The sequence below is a fragment of the Microchirus variegatus genome (assembly GCF_963457635.1).
Source record: "Microchirus variegatus genome assembly, chromosome: 17".
NCBI classification, from domain to species: domain Eukaryota; kingdom Metazoa; phylum Chordata; class Actinopteri; order Pleuronectiformes; family Soleidae; genus Microchirus; species Microchirus variegatus.
In genome coordinates this window covers 6,314,384-6,336,319 of record NC_139818.1, presented here as the reverse complement: position 1 = coordinate 6,336,319, position 21,936 = coordinate 6,314,384, and the positions used below count along the sequence as shown (strand labels likewise).

At 40.5% G+C, this 21,936-nt stretch overlaps 1 protein-coding gene across 1 annotated transcript in view; it reads left to right on the top strand.

The window, feature by feature from the left end:
- Positions 1–4,114: 4,114 nt before the first annotated feature.
- Positions 4,115–21,936, top strand: part of ankfn1b (ankyrin repeat and fibronectin type III domain containing 1b) — a gene marked incomplete at both ends in the record, with an annotated part of 169,586 nt that continues 151,764 nt past the window's right edge. Inside the window, one exon of the mRNA XM_083903447.1 lies at positions 4,115–4,233. Coding sequence (XP_083759573.1) covers positions 4,115–4,233 — 119 coding nt within the window. The remainder of the gene's footprint in view (positions 4,234–21,936) is intronic.

The following is a 21,936-nucleotide window of genomic DNA, read 5'->3' as shown; positions in this document are numbered from 1 at the left end:
GAATTCCCACGCAACGTTTTTTTGCGCCATCCTCTGCCTTGCGAGCCAGCCGTATTCACACAAGAAGCTGCGGCGTGCCCGGTGGAAATGCTCACATTGATAGGAGTGGCAGTGATCAACTCCGGTGACCACGGCGGTGACGTGCCCGGTGGAAATCGGGGGGTTTGTCCGGTTCCAGTGCCGATGGTCTTCGCGGTCTATTTTGGTTCGTTTAGAGCTCCACATAATGTGAAAGCAAACCGTACCCACGTTTGTTTGCTACATTGTAACATTTTTTTGACTGGTGCGGACCAAAGCAATGGAACTGAGAAAAAAATCAGTTTGGTATAAGAAAATTTGTGATTTTATTTTCAGGCCATATCGCCCAGCCCTAATTAGAATCAATTAGACCAAATAAATCCAAACAAGGAATCAATTGAAATGTTTGAATTCACAGCAAAAAGTAAATCATTATTTCAAGCAGTTTAATAAGCAGAAATCCAGCCACCACATTCTATTGACATGTACAGTATCTTAATTGAAGTGTAACTTTTAATAAAAAAAGTGACATCTTCTGTTCTGTAAATGTTACAGTGGTACTGTATAATACACCGTGATAATACCTGTGCTCCAGTCTCACTGACGACTGCACATACAGATCAATGTAGTTTCTCCAGTTCTTTTTGATGAAAATGAGATTGTAGCATGTTGTTTACAACACTGTGATTCAAATTATGTCTCACGTGTTTCAACAATGTTTAGTTTAAAGGGACACTGTGTAGTATTTATGGGTTTATATAACCCCAAATCCACTTTTTTATACATATTATGTGCTCCTGCATTGTCTAGTCGCTGTATAATAGTTTTTGTTTAATTTTCGTAGTGTTTCAAAAAGTCATGTAAAATAACATGGTTGCAGGCCGCGGTTGCATTGCCACTGTTTGCAGCGAGACGCCATGTTCCTACCGAAACCTGTAAGGACAAACGCGAGAGAACAAATCAAGCGTCGCTTTACTTGTAGCGGAAGTCCCACCTCCTCTCTCTCCGCTTCGTCTGCTACGGCCGCGGTAGCTCGCCCTCTCCCTCGCCTCACGAACCTCATCTGCTGACACGGAGAAAGACGACGAGGACGACATTTGACCAGCTGCGGATACCGTAGCGCTCAGGGAAGGGAGGGGGTGAGCAGAGGATTCTGTTCTTTGTTGTAAATTTCAGCCTCTCCTCTAGATGGCCCTATAAACTACTTACTTCACCTTTAATGTTGTTGATCACCGAAGTTGGAATTTTGTGATATCTTTATCTTTTTACTTTAGTCTCACAGTTTCAATCGAGGGTGCGCTCCATTTTGAGCCCACAGGTATTAACGTATGTCTTGTTTCATATTATACTTATTTTGTGGCCATGAATAAGAGTTGTTTCTCCCATGTTATGTCTGGGGCTTCGTAGAAAGCTGCAAAGTTCATTGTAGCATCCCTTGATGTATTTAATAATGGCAGAGAGTCTCGACAGGTGCAATTGTCTTTATTTGGTAGCACCGTGAAAACTTAAAAAAATAAGCACATAATGAATTTAATTAATAACATGCAAATTTGACAAATCTCATTTCCACAGTGCATCTGAATTCAACTATACACTACACATAGAAATGCTTAAAGTGCTTCAAAAATAATAAACAACAATAATTAGATTTGGCTTAATTAACACAAGTCTGTTTACAACTTACACACACACAATATACAAGATACACACCTCACTCCGCTCACCAAGGGTGCAAAAACCACACATGGCTGTTTCCTCTACGTGCTGTTAGCTTGATAGCCTCTTCAGACGAACAAAACGGCACACAAATACAGCGCAGGTAAGACTAATTATGCACAAAATGCATAGTACAAGCAACTAATAAATGTAATCAAAACCAAGATGATACTGTATGTGCTAACTTACTTCCGAACGGAGGCTCGAGTGATGTGAAGAGTCGGGAGAAATAAGTTGCGGATTAGCGCGTTCCCGGGCTCACAGTGACGTATTGTAAACAGCAGAAGCTAGCCTTACAGGTTCCGGGGTTACGATGAGGGAACATGAATAACAAATAAGCTACTCACGTACGAGCACTCTAGCGGACTTCCGGTGACGAATAGTAAACAAAGGAGCCAGCCATACAGGTTCTGGGGTTACAACAAAAGAACGTGAATAGTGAATAAAGTAGTCACTTACATTCATGTTGCCCACATGTTTCACATGACACAACTGCTGCATGGGATCATAGCACAGCAAACAAGCCAAACACACACACATAGACAAATGGACACACACACCGTTTTGCACAGCTATTCTTCTTAGGATAGTGCATTGAGCTCTATTCAATTGGACAACCTAAACAAAGCATTATCCCTAAGCTTAACCATCATTCAAATGTAACTGAGGTTCTGCTGCATTAGGACCAGGTTTTCGGTCTCCATGAGGACAATATTTCTACAGAGCAAAGAAAAAGGAGAACTACGATGTGGAAACACTAGTTGTTTTATTTTCCTGCTTCCTCTCCCGCTCGTGCTGAATTCTGCTGAATTTATGCGGCTCTGCTGTGGCATCCACCAGAAATAGAAGTGTATCCACATGGACCTTCCGCAACTGAGCGGACCCCGACATGCAGCCATTACACAGATGTTCGCAAACAACATTGTGACTATATGCGTATCAGCTCTTACACCACATTGGAGACGCAGCGCAACTATTATTTTTTATATTTATTTGCGTTGCATCTCTGGGGGTTGCTCACTAATGAACGCTTCACAAACAGCCCTTTGCTTTAAACATCCACCTCCTTTCCTCTGTTCCTCTGCTGCCCCTTACACTCATCCTTCTCCTTCTCTTGAGTGGTGTTTCTTCAGAGAAATAACACGAGGCTATACAAGCCAGTCTTTCTCTGCACAAACCTCCCCGCTTGTTTTTTATTTATCTCTCTTTCTGCATGCATGCATTCTCTTTCACACAACCACTAATACACGTGCAACATTTGATCAAAGCTAGAACGCAGTTGGCAGCACACACACACACACACACACGCGCACACGCACACACACACACACACACACACGATGGTAGCTCAGTGGAAGAGCGAGTCGTCTTTCAACTCAAAGGTTGTGGGTTCGATTTCTGACATGCTGGCAGCACGTAAATGGGCACGATGAGTGAGTGATAGAAATGTGCTGTCTGAATGGGTGAATGGCACACATTTTGGCTTTAACAAATACCGCACCTCCTGCGATTTGAAAATTGCAGTAGGCTGTATTGCAATACCAATATATCCAATATGCAATATAATTTTTGATTAATTCAGCCCTAGTGGAAATTATGATCATCAAGCAGGAGCACTTCAGGTTCAGTGGGAGTTTGTGTGTGTGTGCATGTCTGTTTATTTCTCCCTTTCAGAAAGGAGAGAAGGGAAGGAGGGAGGACATATGTGGAGGAGACATTGACAGCTAAGTTGCTGCCTGCTGCTCTCTCGCTTTGATCAAATGCTGCACGTGTATCAGTGGTTGTGTGAAAGAATGCATGCAGAAAGAGAGAGTGAGACAGCAGCACTTAAAACGGAGAGAGAGGGGGAGAGAAAGAGGGGGTGGAGGCTTAGGTACCAGCATCAGAGCAGCTCTTTTTCTCCCACCAGCTCCAGCACATAAGAATACCAGCCGTTGCTGAGCCACCACATCCCCCCTCCTCTCTCTCTCTCTCTCTCTCTCCCTCTCCCTCTCTCACTCTCCCTCTCTTCCTTCCAGTCAACCCAATGTGTCGATTTGAAGGCAGCTACAAACGCTGCTATTTTGAGAGAGTCATTGTATTTGCTGCATGTTGGAGCAGAGGATCGAAAGAGGGGGAGTGAAGCGGAGAAAGGCAGAGCGAGGTCTGGTTTGTCTCTTCTGCGTGTGAGCAGCATGAGGGAGCTCCAGGAGAATGTGACCTGTGGCTGATGATGCCACTGATTTCAGGTGGAAGCAGAGGAAGGCGCACAGAAAGTCAGGAGGCTGTGAGCCGATGAGGAGCTTTACAGAACAGAGCCACGAGCATCTTGTTACGCGTCAAAGGGACGAGGCGGCAAAAAGGATAGGGAGAGGTGAAGGTGAAGAGAGAGAGAGGAACAATGGCGAGTTTTGGCAAACTCACAGACTACTTTAATCGGCGTAAGTCTCGAGAGGAGCTGCGGGTGGGAAGGAGCTCGCGACGCAGTGGCAGTTACTGCTGCACTGTGGCAGAGGCCAGGTAATCTGTGTTTATGTCTCGTGTTTGTCTCCATCTGTGCACAGGTACGGCACGGTACATGGCACATTATGTCAAATTCACGTGTCTACATCACTGTACACACAGACAGTGACTCCATAAAATATGTTGTAGTAAGAGATTGGTCCCTTGTGTCAAAGAACACAGTGTGGACATCTGAATGAATGCCAAGTTAACAAAGATTCTGATTGTCAGTGTGTTGAGTGTAATTGTTTTCAAATCACAAAGGCTGCAACTGAATTGTTGTGGTTTCTGTTGTCCAATGTTTTAAGCCTATTTCAAAATTGTAATAAATACACGCCGAGTATTGTAGCTCGTATGATCGTGTACTAAAGCTCTTACTAATATTGAACTTAAAATAGACTTCACAAATTCCAGATGTTGTGATGTTGATTGTTCATCACTAGTGTGTGTGTGTCTGTGTGTTCAAGCAGGCATGTGTTTTACATACAGTTGAGGCCAAAATTATTAGCCCCCCTTATGAAATGAGACAAAACACTTGATTTATGTCTGGAAATGACCATTAACAACAAGTGTTTATATTGCATTTGTTTACCAAAATAACAAAGACAAAATGTCCACTAAGTTTGATTTGAATATTTTATTGATACACTGAATTGAAACAAGAAAGGTCAAAAATGAGACGTCCAAAATGATTAGCCCCCTGCTCATTAATAGTCAATAGTGTACCCTTTCTGAGCCACAACTGAACACAACCTCTAAGATTAGTTCTTTACTTGGTTGGCACAGGTCTCCTGAGGGATTTTGGTCCATTCTTCCATTCCAGTTGGTCCCAATTGCGTGGTTTCCAAGCATCAACATTCACCTTGAGCACCCGCCACAGATTCTCAATAGGATTGAGGTCTGGGCTCTGTGCGGGCCACTCCAGGACCTTGGTTTTGGTATCCTTCAGGAACTGTTGGACCAATTTCGATGTGTGCTTCGGGTCATTGTCTTGTTAGAAGACCCAGAGATGACCTAAGGATAGACTACGAGCAGATTTCTACATATTATTCCTCAAAATTTCAACATCATTTTATTTTTTCATGATGCCATGCACCCGAACATGGCTCCCTGTGCTCGAGGCTGCAAAACAGCCCCACAGCATGATGCTCCCACCACCATGTTTAACTGTGGAAGCTGTGTTCTTTGTGTTGAAGGCCTCTACCTTTCTTTGCAAAACATACGCCAAATCCATGTGCCCAAACAGTTCCAGTTTAGTCTCATCAGACCAAAGCACAGACTTCCAGAACTCATCTTTACCTTTCAAATGTTCACGGGCAACTTCAGTCTTGCTGTGATGTGCCGCTCTTTGAGTAAAGGGGTTCTTCTCGGACGATGGCCGTGAAGCCCACGATGAAGAACCCTCACAACTGTGTTCCTTGAAACATCAACTCCAGAAGAGGCCAGGTCAGCAACAATCATATTGGCAGATGTCCGGGGGTTCTTGCCGACATCTCTGACTATTCAGAGTTCTTGAAATCTTCCACTTACGACCACGCCCAGGTTTGTGTTTTCCTGAATTTGTCTCCTTGTACTTGGAACGTACAGCGGTTCTAGACACTGTGAAACACTTGGAAATGGCAGTATAACCTTCCCCCTTCTCATGAGCCTCCACAATCTTCTTTCTGAGCTCAAGACTGATTTCCTTTGTCTTTGGCATGATGAGTAAAAGTAATCCCTTTCAATGTGCACAGGTGCCCTGTTCCTTGGAGTCCTTTTATGCTGATTGAATACTTAGGTGTTGTCCGGAAACCAATTGACTGCATAGGTGTGGTTTGAAACCTGATTGGTTAATTAGATGTGTTTTGAAAATAAAAATTCACATGGGGGCTAATATTTTTGACCACCCCATTTTTCACTATATTTGATATAAACCAAGCCTAAAAATGTATTTTATATCCAAAATGTACCAAAAGCTACTAAATAGCACTGGTGAATGTTTGATTATATCAAGTTTTATCAATGCTGCAAACACTGGGAAGAATTTTAGAAAATTGTTCCATAATTCCTGGGGGGCTAATCATTTTGGCCTTAACTGTAAGTCTGTGTTGATGTTTACTGTTGGACATAGTGCTGGCTATGATGGATTCCTCCCACTGATGCAGTTTAATATTATAAACACTCCTCCAACAATAAAGGGGGCTAAGTCAAAGGGGAGAAGGAGGGACTGATTTCATGAGTATATTGCTCACACAAGCACTCATACTCCCTCACATGTTGACAATGGGTTCCCAGTGCATGGCAACCCTAGCGCCTCCAGCAGGGTTTATTTTGTGCTTTGCTGAAGTGCAAATTAAAACCCTTTTCTTAGGTCTTTAAATACATAAGAGTAGGTACAATTGTTGTTCACTCCTGGTTGAAATGACTCTGCAATAAACACATATTTTTTATCAGCTCCAGGAAACTTTCACCATCTACTACTTTGACTTGACAGTCTGTGCATATGGGTCTGCACCACTTCCAATCTCAGCCATGTGACGCACATCATTGGAGCAGCTATCTAAAATCATTAAGTTGCTGCTGAGCTTGGAAGAGGAACTGAACTGAAACATATTTGAGTGTAATACTTGTGCATACTTGTGTGTGTGTGTGTGTTTTTTTTTGTTTTTTTTTAACAGTACACATGGGATGATGATCATGACTCAGTGGAACAAAATTATTAAAATTTCACTTCCCTTGGTTTACCCAGGTTTTAATAACTGTGTAGGATTAGTATGCATGATATTGGACTTTTTTCCAATATCAGATATATCAATACATGGGTCGTTCTTGGACTGATAATCAATACCACATACAGTACAAATTTTACCCTGTGCCCCAAATGCAGAGGTCATTTAGTCTCTTCTGTAGTGGAATTAACATAATATTTTTCATGTCACAGCTGATGTAGATTTATTGTGCAAAATAAATAAGAAGCATAGAAGTCAGGGAGGCAGCAGCATAATCAGCCTATTGTTTTAGTCATTGGTCATATCACAGGATCTTCACGTGTTTGCCGATATTCCGTAATAAAATTTGAAATCCAAAATCGGCTGATACTGATATTGGTGCTTCCCTATTATTACTTATGTTGTTAAAGGGGTATAACGCCTGCTTCACACTGGATGTGTGATGTGTTGTGCGCTGCTGTGCTGCGTCTCGCTTGTGTGTGTGTTCACACCCGCTGTGTGTGTCTGCTACATTTCACTCATGCCCTCGCTCTGTTTCTTGCTCATCTCCCCACACCACAAATATGATTATGACTTCAATCACACTGATTAGTCTCTGACAGAAAAAAAACTCAGATGGGGAAGAGAGAGAGAAATAGAGAGTTATAAGTTATAATATGTATGTTTTTAATGTAGACACCAAAACTATTGTGAGCGGTGTCAATTTTTGTAGTCATGTTGGTGGAATTGGTGTCAAAATCATCTTCTCTCTGTCTGTTTTTCCTGCTAACCATGTGCGCCACGCATGAAAAATAGACAAGATGGCGAAACGCAAAAGTAAACGTGCCTATTGTTAAAACTGTCATCTGTTAACGTGGGAAATTTAATAACATGAAGGACTGCGGCAGCGACACATACTCAAGGTGTCTTGTATGAACCAGGCCTAAAGGGTAATGAACATTTATCAGCTTATTTTTCTGTATGCATCGGCATCACACAGAGATAATATACAAAATATTTAAACTTTTTGGAATGTGGCAAGCTTTTTATACAGTTAGCAAAGAAATATTTTCCCACATAAATATTCAGCAGCAAAGCTGCTGTGAGGGAAATGCAGTGCCATTATTATTGTTTTGATTCCTTTCCTAGTTGAATGTGTAAATTAGTTTAATGAGCCTGCAGCAGTTTCAGTCATCTCAACAGCCTCTTGGTTTTGATTGCTTCGTGATAATGGATGCTACCTCTGGCTTCTCCCACATTCTCCCGATAAACCATTTATATTGACTTTCAAAGACCTTTGTTTAAAATGTTTGTGAGCAAATGTTAAACCACTGATCAGTAAAGGAAAAATGCTAATGTATCAATGTAACTTGTATCATTCACTCACAGCACAAGTGTTAGCATGGTTGGTGGACGTGTTAAAAAAAGCTCTCTGATTCCCTGCTGGTACTTCTCCCATCCCCACAGTCTCTTTGTCTCCGTGTCTCCCACTCACTGTCTCTTTCTCACAGACCTCCTCATCCTACGCTTTTCCTATCTATTCCCATCTTTTACTTCTACTTTCCTCTATTTTTGCTTGGTCTACTTGTTTGTCATTGATTGAATTGCAGCAGGAGTATGATTCAGTGCAAAACAAGTTTTATTGAAATGCAGATAGCGTTTAGTCCTTTACAATAAAATGAGTAACTGGCTTTAATGTTGAGGATCATCAGCAAAGACGCCTGGATCATATGCTGTGCTTGGATGATTCTGCAAACCATAGATATGTAGGTGTTACTCATTTTCACGTCTGCAGAGTCAGACAGACAGGATAACTTATGAAGCAGACCCAGGAAATGATTGTTTCTACTTAAATCTAGCTCAAAGGTAATATTGTGCAATCGCAAAACCTGGACAGATAATCAACACTGGGAACGACAGAGTTTACATGAATTCAAAGCTGTTTAAGTTGTCTGAGTGTCAATTTACCACAATTTTGGTATTTTTGGAGTTATTATCTATCTAACAGGAACATGTTTCACTGGCATTCATTTGATACTTTTATTAATGATGCACCAAAATGAAAATTGTTGTCCAAAAACTGAAACCCCAAAATAAATGATTATGCCAATTCTGTAACCATTGTTTCTTTTAATCTCATTTTGTTGTTATGGCTGGGACTGTGTACTTACCTCACTAAAGTCAAGGCATTGCAATTGTATAGATTAATATTCATGCTTCAAAGAATAAACCAATTAAGAATCTATGAAAATATTTAGGAGGATCTCATCGAACATAATAGGCAACCAGGGTGCATGCCCCTCATCTAGTGCAGACAGACGATCCTTTTTCTTCTGCGCACCGCTCCTGCACTGTGCGTGTGCTCTCCGTATCCATCGTAACCTGTATCAATACTTCCTGCTTTATTCCCACAGCCAAGTAATGATATTTATGATGTGGATCGAGTACAGTCGCGATGAAGTGCAGGGGATCCGAGTGAATGTCACAGGGAATTCATAATCTGAGCTGTATGCAGCCAAGTTCCAAGAGACTTTCCAGCATTTAATAGAAGCTGTTCCACTATGTACTCACATCTTGTTGGAACCGTTTTATTGGTGCACCAAACTGATCTTGGACAGACTTTAAGTGGGAATAGACAGGCACGTGCTGGCCACAGTTTTTGCATGCATCATCACAACATCGTTTCGGAGGTTTTGTTTCAGTGATAAAAGTATTTTGGTTGAAAACCGAAAATGCCTTTTCTGGGCATTTTTGGCTGATATGCTTTGGTGCACACCATGGAAATTCACTTGTGGATTTCAAATTCACTCTTACATTTCAGATTCCACAATTTAAAACCAATTCAAAATGTGGTTTGAATCAATAATAATAATAATAATAATGATGACAATAACAATAATTGTATTAATAATGAAAATATATATATGTTTATTACTTTATTTTTGCTTCTTTGTTGTGCTCTCCAGACCTAAAAAAACAATCTGGGTCAAATATGAATATGCAAATAATCATTGTTTTTTTTGGCAGTCTGAACAAGGCCAATGAGAAACAGGTGCAGGAAATTATGTCAGGGAACAGCAATCAAACAGATGGGAAATGTGACAGGATGTGGGGAATGACACCAGACAAGACAGACATGGCCAAAATAAATCAGGAAATGACACAGAAGTCTCAACCTGGTCTTGAACTGAGATCCGCTGCATGAAGGTCACATCTCACCCACCATTGTTAACTCGCCCCTTTCACCCTTTTTGCCTGAAACAAAAAGGGGAATGTACAAATGTAACGTTTGCAGAAAACTAGAACAGCAACATTATCTGTTGTGTCCTGTTTTGAAAGTGTTCATTCTTAAGCACCAGTAATGTGATTTTAAACTTATTTCGTAGATCTTGATGGCTCGAGGAGACTCGAGAATTTGCACAGATCAATATGCAGCAGTAACCCCAGTTGCTGGTTTAAATGTGTTAAATGCAGAAAAAACAGAGCTGCTTCAACACATATTGTTCCCACATAACAAATGAATGGAAACCATATTCATGGTCTTCTATGTATACTAGTAATGGATGGCTCTAAATTTAGATTTGCTGAGAACTTTTACTGTATAGTATCCAGTCCACACACCTTAAAGCTGTAGTGTGCAACTTAAATATACAATCGAGTGTTTTGCAGTTTAGCTGTGTTCTGTGGAGACACAAAGTGATCTTATATCATGACTGAAGGAGTGAAGGCAGAAGCATGAACAACTATAGTCAGAGGGCAGCAAACGATCCGTTTGGCTCTGTGAAACATGAGTGAGGTTGTGAGATACTGAGAATAGCGAGGATATGGAGAGTCTTCCTTTCACAATGTATTGCAGATTTACCTGAGGTGTGTGGTAGTGGTATTAGTAGTGTTTTGACAACAAAAGTTAGACAATGGCCTTCAAAGTTTACTGACGGATTTCATTAAGCTATTTGTTGTCTTGTAATAGGGATACAACGGTATTTGGTATTTTACCGAACCGTTGGGTACACCCTGTTCGGTTCAATACGCAACGGCAAACAGTGGTATTTCGGTACATTTCAGTCCGTCAAAATGTATTAAAGTACACAATACTGTGTGATTAGATCCACTCAGAAGCAGAAACATGAGCGCACTCAGCGCTGCTCTGCTCATGCCGCCTTCAGAGCCAATCAGTGAGAGAACGAGACTCTGAAAAAAGGAAGTTTGAAGCGGCACCGTCTTCGTTTAAGTCCGCTGTGTGAGATCATTTAGGATTCGTGGTAGACTAAGATGAGAATGAGAAAATGAATGTCAACAAACAAACCAACGTGTGCAAGTTGGTTTGAAGTTGGATATTGGACAGACACTCGATCTACAGCGCCACCCAGAGCAAGCCTCTCATTTACATCGTCATCGCCCGTCTCTTTCACTTGGAGCAGCATGGTGTAGTTGTAGTTGTAGTTTCTGTGAGTGGGTTAAAATGTTGTTTATTTTTATTGGATAGCACTAAACTTTATTTATTTTTAATTTGTGTGGTTTCCTGTTTCATTTGATCTGATAGTGCACTATTGTTTAAATAAAGTTTGTGGTGTGATTATATCTGTGCTTTTAATTATTTTTACAATATAAAAAGAGCCCTTGCCAGTCTGAGTAGTTTTATATTAAGATATTGAAACTGTGCCGATAACGTGGCCCCAAAACCGTGATACATACCGTGGCGAAACTGTACCGTTGCATCCCTAGCTTTCAACATGATTTTCAATATGATTTTGTTCGTAATTACTAGCGGTGTCGTGGACACTGTACACTGTCTCTCTCCAGCATTGACGTGATATTCCATGCAGAACAATGAGCGTGTAAAGTTAAGCAAGAGAGAACAAATGACGTGATGTCTGGGAAATGCAAATTCCAAGATCTCTGGCTCACCAAAGAAAATTACAAACACTGACTTGTCCAAGATCCCAAGGACAATCACTTGTCCAGATGCAGAGCGTGCTGCAAATCAATAAAGGTGGATGTCACTCTTACAAGGTGCCCTCCTTGAATTTGAGGGAACATCCTTGAAAAGACCTTGAATTGAAGTCAACCAAGGTGTGGACACTGTTCTCTTCACCATACCCGTTATTGCAAATAAATCTGACTCACAATGTAAAGGCCCCACCAGCTTTGCTGCCTATCCTTCATGGAGGATGCTGAGGGTCAGTGGTAAAGCAGGTTGTACTCTGACCGTTGATTTGTCTCTGGGCAACACACTTCACCCCAAATTGTTCCTGAGGGCTATGTGTACAGTGGGTGATTGTGTGTGATAGATGTGTGACAGAAAAAGCAGCGTGTATAGATGTATGATACTGTAAAAGGCTTTGTGTGGTCATCGAGACTAGAAAAGTGCTTTATGAAAACAATTTACTACTGCTGGTAATAAGGTGAGAAATGGTGGGAAATTAAGTACTTGAAAGCTGTTGCTCAAGTGTTTTGTTCGCTGCAGCTGCAGAAAAAAGAGTATATTCCTGTGTGCTTCAAGCCACTCATCCATGTTCACCACAGAGCAGAGATGGAATAAGTCTGTTCTACACTGATGACTGTCAATTGTTGCAACTGACAAGCTAAGCTACATAGCACTGGTGCTTCCATAGGACTGTGTCAGCTCTTCCCTTCTGCTAAATCAAGTTTTAAAGCAGAACTTAGTGAGTACAGACAGGAAACAAAAGTATTTTTATATTTGCACATATAACAACATTACAACCCCTATATCCCACCCTCCCTCCCATAAGGCGACTTCCCATATACCTCCCACCCAGGATCTTTCCCCCCAAAGAAATGAAAATAAATAATAATAATAAAAATAAATAAAAATCAAGGTCGGCCGTGCTTCACCCTTTCTTTAACCAACTCGTGTGCTACCACCCAGGCATGCAAAGTCTTATGGTTGGCCCTGTATGAACAGGCAACAGACCACTCCATCAGCGTGGCACAAGAACAGTGGAAGTCCACCAACCACAACAACATCACGTCATTTCAGAGAGATGAGAGAATAGTCTGTTACACCAGCATCAAAGCGTGGAAATATCAACAAACACACGTGTAGTATCGCGTCACATTTCACGCCACACATGACATTTCTCACACTGAGAAGTGATAACACTTACCGCACATTCCCAGGGCTGCCAAATTTTGAGACATCCTGGCATGCAGGGCAAATGTATGGCTGGCCCAGTTTAGGTTACCACCACACACCTAATATATTTATTTATAGTAATATTTTATGCATCCAAAGCTTATTAATTCTTTATACAATAATATGGTGAATAATGTAGTCATCCTGGGAGCTGGTGGAGTCCATCCTATGACCTTCCCGACACTAGTCCAATTATTTCACTACTGGACTACCACTGTTATTCTATTGTGATAAGTGTCAGAAGAAGATTTAATAATTAGAAAGAGAATAAAAGACGCAAAAGAAGATGTATGCTGTAATAATGCAGCTTGGTGGTTGGAACGTCAGTGTGGTGCGTGTCATTACCCGACCTGTACCGGAAACACGATCTGTTCGGCGCATGTGCTTGGCTGAATTCCTAGAACCATTGATGCTTGGACACCTCTCTTGCCGCTCAGTCCAGGATGACGAAACTGATTTTAACCGAACTGTGTAGGTGTCGCGAGTGGAGTGGTTTTAAACATTTCAGAGGATGGATGATATTCGCACCATATGCTTAGTGCGAGCTCAGCCCATGGATTTATTGGCTCAACCAGAGACAGTTCGATATTGTACTCCTCACAGTCTCTGCAGGCATAAGTTAACGATCATGAGTAGCTTTTCTCAGGCTCAATAGATTAGATCACAGATAATCTATTGAATAAACTCAGCTGTCGGATATATTCAGAACTGTTTTTAATTGTCTTCTGACTTCAGCGTGAGAAATCAGAGGTGTGACGTGAGAGCGTGAGATGTCAATCAAATGCATGTCTCACTGCCAATGTGTGAGAGTTGTCAGCTATGCATTCCACGAAGTTGCAGGAACACGCATGAATGATGTGAATATGTGCATGGGTTTTGAGTGAAAGAGCATGGTCAGGTAGTCACATCAATTATATCATTAAAGCTCACATAGAGTGGTCCTGTTGCACATAACTATATGTTAGTTAAGGAGGTCTACTTACATACATACATTAACTTATTGTTATGGTCAAAAACCTCCTAGTTGCTGTAAACGAGCCGATAGAAATCCTCTTTTCTTACGCTGTTGCCCATATTTCAGACTCAACTCTCACACCCAGAAGACAGAGTCTTGTGATTGGCCAGTACACGGAAGTGACATATTCAGCACACCCGCTCTCAGAAGCGCAGCTCCCCCCTCTGGAATGGTGGGTGCACTGCTACTCATTATCAAAACATTATTTTAACAAAAGTTTAAAAATAGCTTCTTCACGACGAGATCTTTCAGTCCCTTTTATGACTTTGACCCGGTGTCAGACCCAGAGTCAGAAGACACTGTCGCTCGTGAAAAAAACCTCCACAACAGACGTTATTCTTCTTCTGCGGTTCAATGTATGCAACTGGATGTGCCCGGACTAGTGCCCGGAGCAGGACGATCTGCTGTTCCGGAGAACCGGTGTTTACGTCACCGGACCGGGTTTTTTCAGAGATCTCGCTGAGCCCGAGATTACAATAAAACACAGCGTTCTCAGCAGTTGCTGAACTGTTTGTTTTGAAACTTCAGGGCTTCTTAAACAAGGTAATGATGTAGATACACACTAAAAAACAGCGTTAATTGGAACTTCCGGTCTAGGTCCGCTTTAATTCATGATAATAGCTGCTTATTAAAGTGTAAGTTTGAAGCGTAAAGAGTATGAACTTAATGCTTTCCTGTTGCATCAAAATCTGCCACAAACAGTTTTAGTGTTGGGCAGCAAAGTCCAAGTCGACTTGTCGATTTATTGGTCGGTGCGTTCTGGCTCGACCAAAATTCTGATTTGTAAATTTTTTGCCGAGTTGATTTCATACAGTCTGTGGTTTATTTCATCAGAAGGAAAGTGCCAAGATAGAGAAGAGACGGCGCACACCGCACACAGGAAAAAAACATTGCTGCGCGACTATCTTAAAGCGGAACTAGACCGGAAGTTCCTATTATCGCTGTTTTTTTTGGTGTGTATCTGCGTCATTACCTTGTTTATGAAGCCTGACGGTTCGAAACAAACAGTTCAGCCATTGCTGAGAACGTTGTGTTTTATTGTAATCTCGGGGCTCAACGAGATCACTGAAAATCTCGTACTAGTTACGTAAGCAGCGGTTCTCCTGAACAACCGATCGCCCTGCTCCGAGCGGTAGTCCAGGCACATCCAGTTGCGTACATTGAACCGCAGAAGAAGAATAACGTCCGTTGTGGAGGTGTTTCACGAGCAACAGTGTCTTCTGACTCTGGGTCTGACTCCGGTTTAAAGTCATAAAGGGACTGCGGCGGGGAGTCGTGACGAAGCTATTTTTAAACACTGTTAAAACAATGTTTTGATAATGAGTAGCAATGCATCCACCGCTCCAGAGAGGGAGCTGCGCTTCTGAGAGCTGACGTGATAGATTACGTCACTTCCAGATACCTGGCCAATCACAACACAGGTGGGAAGGCTCTACGCTGGCTGGCCAATCACAACACACTCTGTCTTCTCGGGTGAGATTTATGACTGAAATAGCGCGACTGACAAGCGCTTCGAAAAGGACAGAGTTTTTAATCGGCTCGTTTACATCAACTAGGAGGATTTTGACCATAAAAACAACTTAATATATGTAAGTAGACCTCCATAACTCACATATATGTGCAACAGGACCACTCTATGTGACCTTTAAGTTGTTGATGCCTTTGAAATTACAGAAAAGAGAGTGTCTGTTGTATGTGACAACGCGGTTAATATGTATGGAAGCAAATTTGTCCAATTATCCAAATTAAAATGCATCAACAGAAATGCTTTTTCATTTTCAAAATGGAGCTGCATTTTGTGACTCATAAATAAAATGAATAATCAATATTTCAAAATGCATTTTCATTTTCAAATTCAAGACTGCTCATTCTGTGACTTAATTAAAATGATAAAGAAAATTACATTTAAAACATCCTCCAACAAAAAGGTAACAAAATTCAATTTGAAATGTCAAATTTGAAAATTAAAATTCATTAACAGAAATGCTTTTTCATTTTCCACCCCGCCCTTCATGACTTCATAGTCGCATTAAGGACTAAATGTTATTTTATATTTGTATCTTTTCTGTGTTACAAGTGTACCAAAGAAATAACCCTAACCTGAAGTTAGATGGCATAGACCTCCACCAAGGCTTTAACACTTTGTCACCTGTGTTTAACATACCGATACTGAATTCTTTTGACATTTTGATCCACTTCACGATCCACGTTCTGAATAGAACTTGACCTGCTTATAGGTATTACCATTTTACATAAACATTATAAAATTAATCTTTTAATCTGTTAAGATGTCACTGCTGAACTTGTTAAATTGGACTGAACTATCAAATTGCAGCCAAATCCATAATCGGATCAGATCTGCTGATGGCAGATTGTTTAATCCAGCATACACCACAACACAGTTGGTTCAAATCTAATGCATTTGACAGAAGTATGTTTTTTTCTTTTTTGCCCATTAAAAGATAATAATTTTTTTATTATTATATTTTTGATTATTTTTTGTGACATCATCAGTGGGTAGATTCTTACAAGATTGACAAAAATAATAATCATATAGATTTGTCAATAACTGTCGACAGGAACTGTCGAGCAAACTTAGATATATATCAACGCTGATTGAAACATAACCTCCTTTGTGGAGGTAATTTAATTAGTCCCAAACCACAATAGCTGTTTCAATTAAAACTGTGTTTAAATGAAGCAGCAAAAAAGTTGCAGAAGGACATATTGCTTGTCCCTATGATGTGACTATTACACCAACATATGTGATGGAGATGCTTATACGCTATATTATGCATACAATGTATACATATTATTAGTATAAAATAATCAGAATGATTATTCTTCTTCTTCTCCAGGTGGGTAAAACATTGACTTGCTACAGGTCAGGGACATTGGATTTGGCCCCTTGCTGTGTATGTGTAAAGGCATGTTTTAAGGCTTTAGAAGAGCCAGTGTTCCTCTGTTATTCATCAACAAAATCATTTTCATCATCAGACCATCCCAGGTGCTCCATCATCTGCCTTAAAATCACTTCCAGGGATTCTTGATCCCAGGTCAAATATTCTCTCCCACACACCTCCTCTATTAGCTGAGTAGTGTATTTGATGCCTGTGGGCAAATGTCACGACTCTACGACTCATTACTCCACAGTGGTACAAACCTGGACCAGATAATGCACATCCTGACCCAACCATATGTGAGATCTATAGGCCATATGGTATACTTCCGCACACATGTCGCACATGCCAAAGTGCAAGTTGCATATCGTGCACCCTGGTATACTCACGTCAGGGTCCTTTAGTATCTGACTTTAATGCATCCTATGCATTCCTACTAAAAAAGAAGAGAACAATGCTACAGCTCCCTTTGACAGGTCCTGTTCAGGCGGCTCACAGCCGAAAGGTCAGTTTGCCAGGGGAGTTGTTGTGTCAGGATGCAGGCACAATGGGCAGGTCTTCTTTAATTGTTTACAACATTAATTGGATAGATACGACTTCTCGTCATTGATTGCGCTGTAAAAAAAAAAAACAATTAAACAGTAGACATGGTAATGAAGGTGTCAATATAGTCTGGCATTTTTTTTTCTAAGATCTTTAGTGCTGTAAACAATTACCTCAGTGTTGTCTGAGTTGAAAAAATAAAAAGTTGTAGGTCATTGAGGACTTAATGTCATTCCTGGAGTTTTACAACATGATTTATTTCATCTGGCCTCATTGATAAATATAGCTGTGTGTCATCTGTATAACAAGGGAGCATCCTAATAATGTTGTCTAAATGAAGCATGTATAGGGTGAAGAGTGTAGGTCCACGCTCTGATCCCTGTGGAACTCTTCCTCATCATCTTCATCATCCTCCCCACCGTCCTCCTCCTCCTTTGCCCTGGTCTGTCCTGTTTCTGTCCCAGCACCTTATCCATGAGGACATAACAGGGCCAAGTTGCACTTTGCTTCCTAATCCTGAAACAGAGGTAGTATAATAATATAATAATATATAAGTATATTATTAATGCCCATGATAAACAAGGGAGTAACTTTTTCATGCAGGGCCATTCTTTCCAAAATAGTTCAACAGACAAAAGACAACAGGGGAAGATGTATCAGAAGTTTAAGCACAGGGGTGCCAAACAACTTTTGCGTGGGGCAGTGTAAAAAAATCCACGATCACCAGCGGGTTTGGAAAGGCTGGACTGCTGCGTGATGAAGAGAACGGCACACGCACAAATGACAGTGAGAGCGACAACAAGAGAGACTGTGTCTGACGAAGTCATTCTGAGGCTGTTAAAGTCCAAAACTGCAGAAGACCACTTAAATGGTTTTAGTGTGCAGGAAGAAGATGAAGATAGATGAAGATTCGAGGAAGAAAGTACTTACATTCCGTAAAAACATATAAACAGTATGTCAACTGTTTTTTCTTTTCTGTGACTCTCCGTCCGCAGTAAGAACAAAATTGACAGGCTGACAGATTAATGAACATTTGTTTGTGTTACCTTAACAAAACCAAGATATGAGGACAAAAGACCATATTGACATTGCCCACAGCTTTCCATACATGTGTACATATAATGCATAAAAGGTTATAAATAAGTAATTATAAAACTCAAACACAATAGGCTTTAAAGCTGAAAATAATAGGTCAACATTATGATAAATTATCTTGTGCCTTTACATTTGGCTTAAAAACAATGATAACTTTAATTTGTTGAGATCAGCTAACATTAGCAGAGCCATAAACTTTCCATAACCATTTTCAAATCTTTAGAAAAAAGGTGATCTGAATCAAACTGACAGAGAGAACAGACACAAAACATCTCAGTTTAGCTGACTCAAACATTGTTTATTCAGCCAATGTTTGCCAGTATATTAATGGCTTCACACCTCATCATCTACTTCCAGAAAACCAGCGCTTTCAAGGTACTGGATGATGTGGAGTGCCTTCTGCTTTACAGAGCAAGCTTATAAATACTATTACTGCGATCGGCATCAGCCAAATTGGACACTGCATCCTTGTACCTCAAGGCCAATTCGCTCATGACACGGAGCCTAAAGCCTCTCTTGTACACCATGCCAAAAGACATCAAGGTCCACAGTCCCACTCACAGCAGGTGGTCCCTAGAGGCTGAAGTGGCTGTTGATCTCTTCAGGCTGTACTGAACATAAGCCAGGGATGGCAGTGTAGGTCATGGGAGAGGCAAGACCTGCTGATCGGTGAGGATGTGGAGCCTGGGCCAGCCCGTGGTGGCTGCTGCGGTCAAGAAGTTTAAAATCAGCACAAGAAGCTGATGAGGGAGCTTGAAACAGGAGTAGAGTCTCACACACATCTATGTCACTTTAGGCACAAATAGTTTGCATCACTTATGTTGTGCTCAGTGTTATTCTGATAACTTATAACAGCAAACATCACTTTGTGAAGTTGATCCTGCAACGCAACAAACTGGGGAAAGTTGACTATAAAGAGACTGACGATGCTCAGGATGAGCTGTAATGTGTTTATTCTTTTATTTTCTTTATTAAAAATTCAAATTCATATTGGTAGCACTTACCATTAGACACAGCATGGCAATAGCAGAATAATGGCCTTACCTGGCATCATATTTTCCATCTAACTTGTGTAGTATAGTAAGTCATGACAGCAAAATCATCATCATCACCTATTTACACTGGGCTTATACTGTTAAGGACAGGAAGTGCAATTACACAATCTGAATTAAGTTTTGACTGGGTTAGACTGTTTTCCAGGAAAACATAAACCTTTCAGCAAAATATGCCAACTGAGTCAGCTGTGAACATTCTAATTTAGCTAATTATGCTACTCAGAGAACACATGGTAACACACCGGTTTGAGTGTGGCTTACAATATTCTCCCTATGCTCCAGGATGGCAAGGTGACATCTCTCCCTCATTCCCTGGAATTACAATCTTGGTGTTTGGGTCAGTCCATTGTGAAATTAAAACGAGAAAGAATGATAAATTAAAGCATGGCCATTTGGATTTGGAAAAAGAATCAAGTGTACAAGGGCAACTGTTCTCACAAGTATGGTTGTGTATTAGTGTGAATTTTTCATTCATTCATTCATTCATTCATTCATTCATTCATTCATTCACAGTGAACAATTCATATGCATACACTGGCTGAGTGCCCTTGTCAATGAGGTGTGAATGGGGGAGAGCTGGAGAAATGAGGATTGTGTTTGTGTACAGGGAGGGTAAAAAATTGGCTGTGATGTTTTAGGAAATTGTCATGATTTTTTTGATAGACATGGAGCGGTCCCTGGCAATCACCTCCATGTCAGGGCCCTGCCATTTCTGAAAGCCAGTGGTGCCATGATTCCAGAGCTGGTGGCCTCTGTTGCCTAAAAAGACAATAACACATACAAAAAGTCTTGCCTTGGCTACAGTTTTCAATCAAATGAGCATGTCGCGTGACACTGACACCTTGTCGCAGCTATTTGATGATGATACACTCAAGGTACCAGATTTATATATCCAAAACAAGAAATCAAAGTACGAGACTGTACCTAAAAATGTACAAATGCTGTCGCTCCAGCGACAACTGGAGCGACAAAGCATTTTTGACTTTGATTTCTTAGTGTGAACCAGTAGAGGCATCTATTTTAAGAATTTAACTATGGGTCAGAATCAACTGCCACTGCTGCAAACAATCAATCGGTTTGGCACCTCCCGGGTGTCTGTTTCCCGCCCGCCTCTCGGCAGATAATAATATTAGCATCCATATCGGAAAAGTATCGGTATCGGCCGATATCCAAATTCGGGTGTCGGGATCGAAGTGGAAAAAAGTGGATCGGTGCATCCCTAATGTTGAATAAAACCAAGTGACCTTATCTGTACAATATAAAGTGGAATATATATATGTATGTATATGTATGTATAAATACATACATGTATGTATATGTATGTATATATACATACATGTATGTATATATACATGTATATATACATACATGTATATACATACATACATACATGTATATATACATGCAGGCGCCATCTGCACTAGACTAAAATATGATCATATTTAGTCGACTAAAACATCAGAGATGACAAAAATATGATTAAAACTATCTTGTATTTTATTATTTTAAGACTAAAACTAAATCAAAATTTTTCATCAAAATTAACACGTGTCATAGTAACAGCCTAATACTATTGAATACAGCATGTGTGCACGCTGTATTTATTATTGTGGGGAAATTCTACTGTTGTAGCTTTAAGTTAATTTAAATTTATTTTAAGACAATTATGTTGTGTATTTTTAGATCCCAATCAAGTTGATTATTTGTATAATTTGATTATTTATTTTTGATTTGGTAGACAACTGTTGTGGAGGATAGGAGCTACCTTTTGGCCAGGTGAGGTGCACGGGTTGGTGGGAAAAGTTTGAACTACGTCACTGTTACTGGCTGATGTGATATTTCCACAAACAAGCAGTTGAACATGTGTACCTAATAAAGTGGATGCAGAGTGTATTCAAGATCAGTGCACTGTACACACGTTAGTGTTTAGTCAGCAGCCTGAACTCTAAAAGATTATGTGATTGCGGTAATTATGTAATTTTCTGATTGTGCTCATTGATTGGTCTCTCAATGCAGACATTTAAATAGAAATTTGTTTGAATGGTCCTGAACAATAAGCTGTGTCATTGTGTTATACCACAGAGTGTTTATAGACCAGTGTTTGTGCAGACCAAGGTATTGCATTAGTGATTACTTTAATGATGTTTTAACCACTAGAATAATTGGTTGACTGCATATCTAGATTCATGATTTCCATGTGAGTAATAAGGTGTGAGATGATGAGGATATTGTGTCCAGTTGAAAATTGAAGTGCATACAAGATTGCTCT